The sequence below is a fragment of the Erithacus rubecula genome (genome assembly GCF_903797595.1).
Source record: "Erithacus rubecula genome assembly, chromosome: 4".
Taxonomy (NCBI): domain Eukaryota; kingdom Metazoa; phylum Chordata; class Aves; order Passeriformes; family Muscicapidae; genus Erithacus; species Erithacus rubecula.
Genome location: NC_136686.1, coordinates 19,211,629 through 19,224,668, shown reverse-complemented (window position 1 = coordinate 19,224,668; position 13,040 = coordinate 19,211,629). Strand labels below are relative to the sequence as shown.

The 13,040-nt window shown below is 44.0% G+C and overlaps 1 protein-coding gene across 3 annotated transcripts in view; it reads right to left on the bottom strand.

The window, feature by feature from the left end:
• The window catches only part of TRHDE (thyrotropin releasing hormone degrading enzyme), a 204,623-nt gene extending 191,989 nt beyond the window's left edge, over positions 1-12,634 (bottom strand). For 2 of the 3 annotated variants that reach the window (XR_013773960.1, XM_079303632.1), the window contains exons 1-2: positions 11,448-12,400; positions 5,708-5,981 (exon numbers count right to left, since the gene is read on the bottom strand). Coding sequence is in view for 2 of the 3 variants with exons in the window: in XM_079303632.1 (XP_079159758.1) it covers positions 5,708-5,981; positions 11,448-12,268 (1,095 nt within the window). In the remaining variant the exon portion in view is untranslated. Of the gene's footprint in view, positions 1-5,707; positions 5,982-11,447; positions 12,401-12,500 lie in introns of those variants that run through there. The other variant, XM_079303633.1, reaches the window with a different exon arrangement.
• Positions 12,635-13,040: the final 406 nt, after the last annotated feature.

Here is a 13,040-nt window from a genome sequence, read left to right as displayed (position 1 = left end):
AAGTTACTTTGCAGGGCTTCAAAAGTAGAGCACAACTCTGAAGCTGGACTTAAATTCAGGCTGCAGAGGAAGAAAATTTTAATTGAAGACCAGTTCTGCTTTTGATAGCAAAACCATTCTGCTGTAACCAATATGCTGCCCCAAAAAGAATTATCTCATGTATAATTGCTTCAATACTGATTAATAAATAATAACTGATGAAGAAACTTTGCTGGCAGTTACTACCATCAGCTGAAGAGAGAGCCTAAGGAAGAGCCTCAGGCCTTTAACCCAGGTAGTCATTAGCAGACAGAAATTGCCTGGTCTTGAGGTCATTCTTGCTATTAGATAAAAATATTAATACATTTTTCAAATACAAAATAATTTTATAAAAGCTACTGTCTGAACTGCACAGTAAGTGCATAGTTAATTTAAACAAGGCTGATATTTTCAGCTTTTTCTAGTGACTAACAAATGACAAAACTCATTGGGGGGAAAAAGTTATTCTGTTGTTCAGCATGGGTTTTATTTCTTTTCCTTAGACTATTACTGAAAGTCAGCTCTTTAGTCTCCTCAGACTGATGAACCACACTTCAGGTAACTGCATGCCCAATACAGCTGTCCAGCTGGAAGCACTGTACTATATCCAGTCATCTTGTCTTAAGGACATGAATAAAACCATAATCCCATGTGGGAAGCAAACCAACATGAGCTGCTGGACATGTACTAATTCTGACCTAAATCTGCTCATGTGACACTGTTCACTAGCTCTTCCTGGACAAAAATTGTTTCTCACTGCAGAATTAAGCAACTATTACTACATGGAACCCATTTTTGAGATCACTATATAATTTTTAGTTATATTAAGCCAAGCTGAGTGAGCTCCCCAAGCACATGCCCAAAAGAATTCAATGCCAGGACCTTTACACAGGCTCTCTGCAAGCCAGAAAGCACTGTAGAAACTTCCCTTTTGCTGGATTATCAGAGCTCCTCCTCATTGTCCAGAATAAGACAAATGTACTGTAAAGCATGTGAACATTAATTACATCTTACATAAAGTAATACCAAAACAAAAAGCAGTGAAATAAAAGTTGACTTCATTCTGGTATAATTCCTATTGTAAGATCTTTCTTAGCCTTAAGGTCTTTGTATCATGATAAAGTACTCAGCAACGATGGCACTAGAGTAACATTTAATACAGCTGAAACCAAGACATCTGGGCATGAGGGTCTCTTCAAAATGGAACATGCACAGGTTCAGTCAGACAGTGGAGATCCTACCCTGAGCAGCTGATCCAGCTGTGTGATCAGGCACACACTGCCAGTCCTGCAAAACGTGCTGCCACCACTTTGAAACAGAAGCAGGGGTAGGAAAAGTGAAACCATGCAAAATTCTTCTTTGGGTACTGCCTTCCTCCAGCATTTCTCCTCCCACTCACCATCACCCAGCTAGATAGCCACTTTCTTTCACAGCTGCTCATTCCCATCTGCTTTGGTACTGTATGCACTTGTATCTTTAACCCCTGCACCCACAAGTCCTCCTGACCTCACTCCTTTCCAAACACCTTCTTTTTCTGATTTTAGCAGATACTCCCCCTGGCATTTTATTTCCATACTTATCTCCACATCCCATCCACAGCAAAAGGGAAGAATAGGAGAAGATGAATCTCCCAGAAACATCTTTTCCAGCAATACATTCATCTCCACTGATACCTTAGGTGCTCCCTCCTTCCACTAATTCAAGAAGAGAAAGAATTTCCAGGGAAAAAAAAGAATTAAAATAACTTACGAGACACTGAAAAGCCATGCAGGAAATAGCGAGTTTTCCATGTTCACCTGACAAAGGAATGAGAAACAGAGGGTTTGGAGAATAGAAGCACTAATCCAAGCAGGGAAAAAAATAAAGCAACAACAGCAGGAAAAGGCCTGGTGGATTGAAAGCACAAATAAAGACAATAATGAAGGAAAGAAACACAGATGACATGACAGACAATGCAATCCAACAAGCAATATTTTGCTTGTATGAGCTACTGACAAAGAATGTGGGATGCATGATTAGGAAACGCAACATAAGACCAGAAGCAAGCAAGTATGTGGAGGTAAGTGAAGCTTCCTGGATTATTGTAATATACAATATGACAGTATACAGATCCCATGATCTTCCCCAGCTGCAGCTGGTACAACTCCTAGAGCAATACACTGACCAGCTAAACCTGCTTGCCAGGGCACCCCTTCTCCCTCAAAACAGCATTACCTCAAGCACCACCCTGGGAGAACTACACTGCTCCCCAGTCCATAGCAGCACAGATAACTGCAACACTGTCCTTTCCAGAGGAATAAAGTCCCTGCCTAAAGACAAAGGCAGTTGCAGTGATTTCTTGTAATCCCAGCTGAATATGAGTAACATATTATATACCTGTAATGCATATAAAAAGTCAGCTCTGCTTTTAAATTACCTAATCTGGGAGGGATTTGCATCAGACCCATATGGACTAAAGTGTTATAGACGTGATAATGATTTACATCCACTACAGGATGCTCCTAAAAAAAAACCTGCTTGTCTTAATTCCCTTTTCCCAATTCATTCAAAATATAAAACATCTTCATGCAAGAATTATATACACTATAGCCACGTAATTATCTAGATTGGCTACCTAAGATTTCCAAAAGGCAGTTTTCTATTTAAAACTTGACTTGTATTAAATGTCATGCTTAGGTTTAAACTAATTTTGAGGTCACTGGCATTCTTTGAGAAAAAAGCAGAAAAAAAATCTGCTTTTCATCTCTCAGCTACTTCTATTCCTCAGAATTTATCTACCTTTGACCACAGCACTGGTCAGCTGGAAAAGAAGTGTGATTATAATCATTAGACTGCTGTCAAAATATAAAAGGACACACTTCTTCCCCCAAAACGTTTTGTGAATCAAAACAAGGATCACAGAAGTGCCAAAAGAAAAGCAAAAGTATATGCAAGCTGGAGTCTTTTAGGTGTCTACTAACAAATACAATATACACCACATTAATTAAAATAAAGATTCACCAATATAAGAAATAGCCTTTCAAGATCCTTCAGCTGAAGGTTTGGGTAATTTTCACAAAAATTCATTCATTTTTAGAAGCAAACTTACTTTTATTATACATTTAACTGCCACAGATATGGGGGTAACTATATTTTAGGAAGAAGTGGCTTTGAAGGAAACTAAGAAACTTGAAATTACGTGTGCAAGGACTCAGATAATTTCAAATTCACCCAGTAGCATCCATGAACTCCTGGCACTGCAATACAAGAGACTCAAAAAGATGGATTACCTCAGCAATTCATCTGAAAGAATGCAGCTCTGAACTGAAGTACTTGCCGTGAGTTCATACCTTAAAAGACACTCTTTCAACAAAACTGAACCATGATAAAAGATGATCAGATCCCAAATGGAACTGAAAAATAGCAAGATACATTCAACCAATAATCCAGTCCAAACTATTTTGGTATTCAAGGGCGTACATACACCTCTGTGGTAAGGGCTTCATAAAAAAACAAGAGCTAAAACTCTAGACTAACCAAACAATTTTACGGGATAAGATTTCTCAATCTATGTAGGATTTTGGCCCTCAAGTTTTCACAAAGATTAATTTACTATTTTTTATAACTGTTGGTAAAGTTCTGTACAGTGGTACTGTCAAGCTGGTGGGATATACATATGTATCTCCTACATGTGCTGAACCAACAGATTCAAGCATAACTATAAGGCTCTAGTAACCACAAATTCCTAACAAAAGAATACTTGGATTTTCTCTTCAGATTCCAGTAAATCAAAAGTCTTTAGAACAGTTTTGGGAAACACAAGAACAGCAGAAAGTTATCAACTGTTGTCTACAAGACATAAGTGTGCCTCTGTTTTCAAGGCATCAAATATATTCAAGCAGCAAAAGTCTACAGGATATGAGCTCTAAACAATATTACAAGAAAAATGAGTTAAGAAAGAAGTCGGTTGCACGTTTGAAATTGATGGTCCTGAGGTCCATCCCCCACATTTCAAATATTTGGTTTATATAGCAGTGATAGAACAAGGAGTAACACTTTCAAAACAAAAGTGGGCAGCTTTAGATCAGGTGTTATGGAGAAATTCTTTATTGTGAGGGTGGTGAGACACTGAAACAGGTTTCTCAAAAAAGCTGTGGATGACGCATTCCTGGAAATGTTCAAGGCCAGGTTGGATGTGGTTTTTGAGCAACCTGGTCTAGTGGAAGGCGTGCTTGCCTGTGGCAGGGGGGTTCAGAACTAGACAGTCTTTATGGTCCCTTCCAACCCAAAGTGTTCTATAATCCTATGACTATTACATAAGACTCAGCAGTTCTCATATCATTATAGGTTAAAACACATCAGGAGAACCACGTTCTAGTCATACTTCCTCTTGTATGGTGCCAGAGAGTAGTGTCACAGTCTGTTGGTCTACCAGCACACACCAGTGTACCACATTACAGTGCCCTATCCAGCTGTTCCAGCAACAAGACTTATTTTTTGATCCCTACATGAGATATGCTAGTCCTGGGCCTACCTTCCTTCAGCACAGCCTCAAATCCACACCAGGACTCTGGTGGTACCACAAAAAGCTGGATCAGTGAACTGTTTTGGCTGAAAACTTATCACATTTTCAGTTATTTTTCAGGTCAGTTTTCAGCCAGGTCATATGGCTATACAGAGCTGATGGCTAGCACAAGGAAAGCCAAGAATACCTTTGGCTCAGAGAATGTGGATCAGCTCCCTGCTCTGCAGCACAATGCTTAGGCTGGCTCAAAGTGTTTGAGGAGATATTTCCTGATATGAATGGTCTGCAGCCCTTCCTTGTGCCTCTAGGGATACAGTATTTGCCGAAGAATAAGGTAAACACCCCTTTGCTCAGGTTCACAGCTCAAACTCTTGTCTAGTTCACTATTCCAGAACAAGCCCTGTTTGTTATTCACAGCAAATAAGTAGGAAGGGTTTCTTCTGTATGTTCACCTGAAAAAGCAAGATGACAGTGCTGTGAAATATTCTATTAAGTTGATAGCATTTCTTATGTATGCTTTGGCTTGTTATACAGTTCTGAGCTTGATATTTGTGCACAAAACCAAAACTGACATAAATAAAGGATTTTCTCTCTTGGTTTTTTTTTTTCAAGGCATAACTCCTGGACTTATGCCACATTTGCAAAAAACAGCTTCGGAAACTTAGTGCTTCCATCAGCCTCAGGAAGTGGGTAGGTTGCTATGTCCTGCTCCTGAGCAAAAGATCTACCAGAGAAATTACTGTATCAGCCTCCTGAGCTAGCATAGAGCACACCAAAGCACACCAAGGGACACGTCAGTACTGAAGGAAGGAGACTGGAAACCTTACCAGTATTACCACTTCAATAATCTTATGAACACTGGTAATAAAAAGGCTACAGGAAAAACAAGAAAAAACTTGCCAAGAAAACCAAAGTGTAGTTTAACAGCATATTTAAAAGCTTAAAATTTCATACAATAACTACACCTACTAAGCTAACCATTTATAAAAGGCACAAGACAAACCAAAAATATTAGACAAACCTCCAGGAAAGGTCCCAAACAATACATACAATCATTAAATACACCAGCAAATTTTAAAAATACTAATTAAGAAAACATTTTAAGTATTTGCTGGTACAATACCTTTCCAAAAAGTGAGGGTTTTCAAAGTAATGAAATGTATTTGGTACATTAGAAATACTTACAACTACTCCACTCTTGGTGACAGTTTCCCGGTATGTAAAATTGCACACTGCCCAAGCCAGGTAATATGTGGACATGAGAGGAGTCTGCGAAAAGTGATCTGTAACCCATCCATCTTCTTCAAAAACAGAAGTTTCAACTGGCATGTTGGACAAAGATAAGTAAGTTGCTTGATGTCTGATGCTGATTTTGAATGTGGCCTTGTAGATGGGCTCGTCAAAGCAAGGAAAGGCTTTTCTGGCATGAGTAGGAGAAAACTGCGTAACACCAAGAAACCTAGGAAAGCAGAAAACAAAAATAAAAACTGATTACTAACTGTGCCTAGCACTTGATTCATAGACATACCAAATAAGACACTGCTTGACCACTGTGGTTTAGAGGAAAAACTACAACTGTACAAAATATACAGTGTTTGAACACTGCTTTATCATTTTCTTACTACCTCTACTGCAATGCAATAGATACAAATTAATGGTCTACAAATTTGTAGACCACATTGACACTAAATAAATCAACTCTCATTTTGCATCAAACTTCAGGTTCCAGCAGTATCATTCAACAATATGTAAGAAAAAAAAGTGAGCCACTGTTGGTTATACAATGTAAAACAAGCACACTCACTTCAAACCAGTATTGAAGAGCCTTCAGGGAATTCACTCTGCCCTGAGACACTGACAGGGCACTTTACCTTTCTTTGGGCATGAGAACTTACAGTCACACAGTGCACTCAGGAGGGTCATTGTTTTCCACTGCTGATTTCTTCTCTACTGGCTGCATGTAGGTCTGGGACACAGTACTATATAGCACTGCTGTGTCTGAGCACATCCAAAAAAAAAACATTCCACGAGCTTTGTAGAATCAAAAATGCAAGCAAATTATTAAACCAGCACAAAGTATTTCACTACTCTTCTACATGTGCTTTTCTTTTCTGGTGTATTTTATAGAGAGCAAATCCATGTTCTCCGTTAATGGGTCAATTTATGGAAAGACCTCTGAAGGAAGTAAAGGTAATTATTAAGCACATATGGGAAGAATGGGCAGACTTTAGCTTGATAACAAAACTTTTAACTGTTTTCTTTGGAACTACATCAATTTTGATACAGATACAGAATAGGAAGCTTCCTGGATGGAGACTTATATTTACACATTTGGAGAAAACCCATGATCTTTTTGCAGAAATATGAAGCTACAATTAAAAGGTTGAATTGTGGAGTTTGGTAAGAGTATTTTCTGGAGGCATATAGGATGAGAAAATTACCATGGGTCAACCATGTAAATGTGAAGGTATCACGTATGTAGGCTTTTTGAGTGGTACTGATTCACATCTCACCTTCCAAGGCTTCATCTGTGGAAATAACTGTGCAATTTTAGATACCAGGCAAGCATTTATCAAAATTTTAGAGACTGTCTAATCATTTGTTATTCCTCTGAGAGAAAAGGATGGGTGGATAGCTTTGATGTAATGAAAATGGTGGCACCTGTTATTAATCAGTCTACAACCATTAATCTGCAACATAACACTAACACTGACAGAGCAAAAACATAGGCAGTCCATAAGGAAAATAAAGCATCTAACTTTTTCTGGAACTTTTTGGATTTTACACATATTTTATAGGCAATGAAGAAATAAGTTTATTGAAATGTTACACCTTTTTCTTGCTATAGCGCCTGATAGAACTAGGTGTATGTTTTCCAGTGAATTATCACCTCCTGCAAACAAGAATGACTTTTTAAAAACTTTAAAAAATTTCCACCACTGAAACAGTTGCCATTAGTCCTTTTCTAAAATAAAAAGTCTTTTCTGGCAATAATTATAGAAGGAATTCATCACACTTTTCTTGCCTCATTACAAAACATGAATTATTAAAACCATCCTTTTGGATAAGATTGACCAATCTAAGGTAAAAAGTTGATGCCAGATATCCCACTGTTAATCCAAAAAACTCCCATATTATCAGTAGATTTGCACTACTGCAACAAAGCCAAATCAGCCAATTAAATGAAGCAAAGCAACTTAATTTATATGCAAAGTATTTCAAGTGGACCTGATTCTGCATTCTAGGCACACTCTAAAAAGCTACAGACATCAACAGAAGCTTCAAGTGAGCATGGAAAACTGTACTGGCCTGTTATTAATAAAGCAAGAATGATGAACTTTCCTCTGCAATTAACAATTTTAATGAGCTCCGACACACACATAAATAGGAAATACTTAGGAAATACTCTTTATTCTGCGATTATTATTCCTTATTTATTCTAAATAAGGAAGCTTTCCCTTGTCCTCTCTCCACATCTTCACCCCACTTCCCAGATATCTTATCAGTCATCTTTTAATACATATTAGGGCAATGAAAAAATCCCTACACCAGGATAATAAACCTTGGTAAACTCTTCATCTTCTGTGTTTTCACAGATAGACAGATATGTCCCCATAGACATAACTGGGCAACACAGGGCAGTCAATATTTCATGCTAAAAATACATCAACTACCAATAATAGTGATATTTATAACGTGCATTACTACCAAACATCGATTTGCTTGTTGTGTCATAAAGCAAAACAAAATCTTAAAACTGCTTAAATAAACTAACCATTTACTTTTAAAGAAAACAAACAAGCTAAACACAAAACATTGTCTCTGTTTATCTATTTTGCTCTGCGTTCAAGTACAACAAGCAGACTTCTACAGCATGCCAAAAGTGAACGACAGGTTGACTACATCATCCTTCCCTTTACACGCCTCTCTGGGAACCAACACTTTCACCTCCTGTTCCCAAAAGTATCACCATAAAAGGCTGCACTTGAGGGAAGGACAGGCTCACAGTCTGTACTCTCAGAATACCCACAGCAGTAACTTGTTTTAATTCCATCTTGTCTATTAAAGGAAGACATCTCCTCAACAAGCTATCTATTTTGACATCTTAGTTGTTACAAGACTAAAGAATATGCCTTTGTTTTGTCTGTGTGATACAAGAATTCTTTTTCCTTTTCACTTATGCCAAAGTTTGAGGTTCATTTATATTATGCCTGCATACTCCTACAGTACTCTACTGTAAATCTGTATTATATTTCTGTTGATTGCTGTCAGTAAATTCTAGCACATAATGCAAAGTAAATTTGTAGCATATCACTTGCATTTTACATTTCAAGTACAGTAGGAAAGATTTCAGTCAGAAAATACTTTTACACAGCTTTTACATTTTAGGGTGATTTACAATGCTCACCTGTGAAGGCCAGAGTAACTTCAGGGGGGAAAAAATCATAAAGTAAAGGCATTAGTATGTTTGTGATGCCTCAGAGCAGAGTTATTTGCTCCTCATGTACAACAAAAGTGAAAAATGATGGTTTGGACCTTTTTACAGCAAGTACTACTCAAACGAGGCTGCCGTATTTTAATTGAATATAAAGATGTCAAAAAATCAAAGCCCTGCTGGAACAGCAAGGTCTCCCAGAGCATGCAAGTCTGTCTGTATATTGTAACAGAAGCAGTCCATGTTTGAGGACTAAAAATGGTTACATGTATCATATTTAAAAATGGTCTATTAATCAGAATGCAAATTGTTACTGTAAGAACACTCTCTGATCAAAAAGTCTCCTGGTTTAGGATAGGTATTATTCACTTTATACTATAGTGAGTCATTAAGCCTGTGACAGTTGAAAAGGAAAAATACTATTTCTATTTAAGACATGAAATTACAACTATGCAATGACTACAGTTTTTTAAACATTATACTGAAAGAAATATAAGTGAGCTGGTGTAAAGGAAAAACATGCCCCTGATTCCAATTTAAGATAACATAAGGTAAGTATTTTGCCCACAACTATACTTGTTTTTAAATACACTTAAATAATTTGTATCTGAAAAGTTACACACAGAGCACTGCGAAAAATGCTTTGCTATTGCCTTCCGCCCAGTGTCTTAAACTATCCTGATGACTGAAACAATGAATAAACCTTTTTTTTTTTTGTTGGTGATGGTTTCTAAAACTTAACTAGGGGATCGGTACTGAAGTGTAGTACAGTAACTCTGGAGAAATGTCACTGCCACACCTATCTGACAGTTCAATTATTCCTACACAAAGTCAAAGTACATGAGAATAATAACTGCTTAAATAACTTTTCAGATTTGTAAAGTGAACTATACCCCCTGCTGTTAACAGGATTTTGTTTTCTGATTTGCCCATTACAATACAGGTCTGTAAGAGCTGCCAATTAGCTCAACCATTCAGTCAACCGTGATAAAAGGCATTTTATCCGCATCTTTTCTTACAACTGTGCTTTTTCAAATTCCTTTTTATTTCACTGTGATGACAGATTGCAAAAACTTAATTTCAATCCTGCTTGCGGTTCTAATACCAGGCTTTTTAAAATTGTCAGTAATCATAGTAATGAAAATATGTTTTAATAAAAGGGCTTTTGATTTAATTGAGATAGTGAGAATGCTTTTCATGTCTTAATATTTTTGCCCAGTTCTTCCAGCTATAAAATCTTTGTTTGACTGAGATTGTTTTCATAATCTAAAACAGTAAGATTCAGGAAAAGAAAAACCTGTCACTGCACAGATATTTTAAGAAAGGACAGCTTAAAAAGAATCCAATTCTAAAATTATAAACTATGCCAGAACTACTATGAAGTCCATCCCACCTTCCTTTTCCATTACAAAGCCCTGATGTGGTTGGTAAACACTTTCATCAAAAAGAAAGCCTCTATAACTGGTTAACGGGGCCCTTCTCAGTAACCCTGCCTACAAGAGCCTTTACAGGGACCCAAGGGGCCACATGAGTAAATTCAGATCATTACTGAACCTTGCTCTGCCCGCAAACGAATAAGGCTTGCCGGGTCACAAGGTGTTAATCTGCAGCGACCCAGCTGCAGCAGGTGTAAACCTTATGTGAAAACACATCCCACCACGTTTTTGCTCTACCTGTTTTGTTAAACACAAACCAGAAGTCTCGCTGCCCTACACGCTACTATTTGTAACCCGACAATGTTCTGTCACACGAGGGCACAAGGTAGCAGGACACAGAGCCTTTGTGTGAAACAGACCCGGACTCTCTGCTATGGGCCTGCCCCGACAAGGACGGTCAGTTTCACTGGTGCCACCCTTGCAAGTTTGCTCCTTGCCACGGTCCGTCCTCACGCTGCGCTGGGGCATCTCCCGGCCCGCCGGCGCTGCCCGCAGCCCTGCTCCGCTCACCGGGCTAACCCCGGCTGACCCCGCTAACCCCGGCTGACCCCGCTAACCCCGGCTGACCCGGCCCGGCCCGGCCCGCCCCGCAGCCCCCGGCAGCTCCGCCCGCCCCCGCCCGCTCCGCGCAGCCTCTCAGCCTCGGCCGCCCTCCAGCCGCTCTCCCGGCTGTCTCACGACACCGGCCGCTGGCTTGGAGCGGGCAAGGGTTCTCGGTCCTGAGAACCTTCGCATCTCTGCCTGACAGCTCAGCCCTACGGAGATGTCCGGAGAGAGGTGGCAGGGAGAGGCGAGGCCTGGCCTGCGCTCACCAGCCGGCCGGGCGGGCTTGGCCGCCGCTCCCCCGGCCGCAGCCCCCTCCCCGAGCAGCCGGGCGAGCCCCGCACCCTCAGGCGGGGCCGCCGGGGCCGGGCAGCGCGGGGCCCGCGGCATCCAGCGCCCGCCTGGCGGCGGCGCGGCCGCCGGGTCCTAGCGCCGCCCTACCCGAACTTCGGCGCGGGGGCCGCCAACTTCGGACCGAGTTGTGTTTAAGGCGACGCGGCCCCTTCGCTACCTTCGCTCGCCGTGGAGGACGTAGGAGCTGCGGAAGAAGCCCAACAGCTCGTTCTCGATGAGGGCGTTGTAGATGATCTTAAGGTTGTAACTTCTCTGCACCTCCAGACTGCGGTTGAGGACCACGACGAACACCTGGGTCTGGGGATAGAAGAAGGTGCGGGCCACCCGCACACCGCCGGCCAGCTTGTCCTCGGCCACGCGGACCGCCTCGATGTGCATGCGGTGTGCGTGCAGCACGATGTAGCGGCTGGCGTTACGCACCTCCAGCTGCACGTTCACCTCCCCGCTGAAGGTGAAGTTCTCCATGAAGGCGCTCAGCATCAGGTTGTAGTGCAGCGGCCGCAGGTGCCGCGGAAGCCGCGGCCGGGCCCAGGGCGGCAGCTCCCGCCGCCGCTGCCACTCCTCCTCGTCCTCCTCCTCCTCCTCCTTTTCCTCCGCCGCTTCCCCGCCCCGCGCCTCCTCCTCCGGCCGGCCGGGGGGCTGCCCCGCACCGGGCTGCTGCCGGGCTGCCCCCGAGAGGCTCCCGTTGCCGCCGGCCCGCGGCGGACCGTCGGCGGCGGCGCCGCACTCCTCGAAGCGGACGCTGAGCAGAACGGCGATCATGGTCACCGCCAGCAGCGCTAGGATGGAGACGGCGAAGACCAGCACCAGGCGCTTGTGCACGGCGATGTGCCGCTCCGTGGTGCGGGGTCTTGGCCCCGCCGCCTCGGCCCAGGGTCCCGGCGGCAGTGCCCGGCTGCCGTTCCGCAAGGCGGCCTCCTCCTCGATCATCATGGGGGTGACGGGCGGGCGCTTCTCCCGCTTCTCCTCCAGGGCCATCACGGCAGCGCCGCCCCCGCCTCCCGCGGGGCCGCCGCCACCCGAGGGGGCCCCGAAAGCATGGGAGACTCCGAGGCAGGGGGCCCTCGGCCCGCGTGGGACGCACGGCCTCTCACTGCCCGACGAGCCGCATCACCCTGGCAGCCGGGAGCTCCGCGGGGGAGCAGCACTCGGGGACGGGAACGGGACGAGTTCGGCTCGGGTCAGGCGAGAGGCGACGGGCGCTCCCCACCGTCCGGCCGCCGGGCCGCGCCGCGCAGGCAACTTGTGCGGCTTCCGCGGGGCACTTCAGCACATGCCGCCGAGCGCACCTCGGCGCCAAGGGGGAGGGCTCTGCCGCCCGGCCCCCCGCTAGCGCCGCCGTCCGCAGGGAGCTCTCTTTTCCCCGCGTCCCGAGCCGCCGGGGCCGGGGTCGGGCTCCGCGCCCGGCCCCGGCAGCGCCCGAGCCATGCGCGCCCCGGGGCGCCGCCGCGCAGGTCGGGCCGTCCCCGCGGGGCTCGCCGGCACCGGGGGCGGCGGCACCGGACAGCGGCGCGGGCCGGGCCCGTCCTCCTCTTCCTGATAGCGGGTGGGCTTCGGAGAGTCGCTCCTCTTATTTTCTCTTTCCTATCTCCTGCAGGTACAGAGCAATCTCCCGGCTGGCTCGAGCAGAGGCGGCTATATATAGGCACCGGGGAGAGGCGAGGGAAGGGAAGGGAAAGGATGGGAAGGGGGGAGAGGCGGGCAAGCCCCGCCGCCCCTCGGCTTCAGCGGCTGCTCCGGCTGCCGGCGG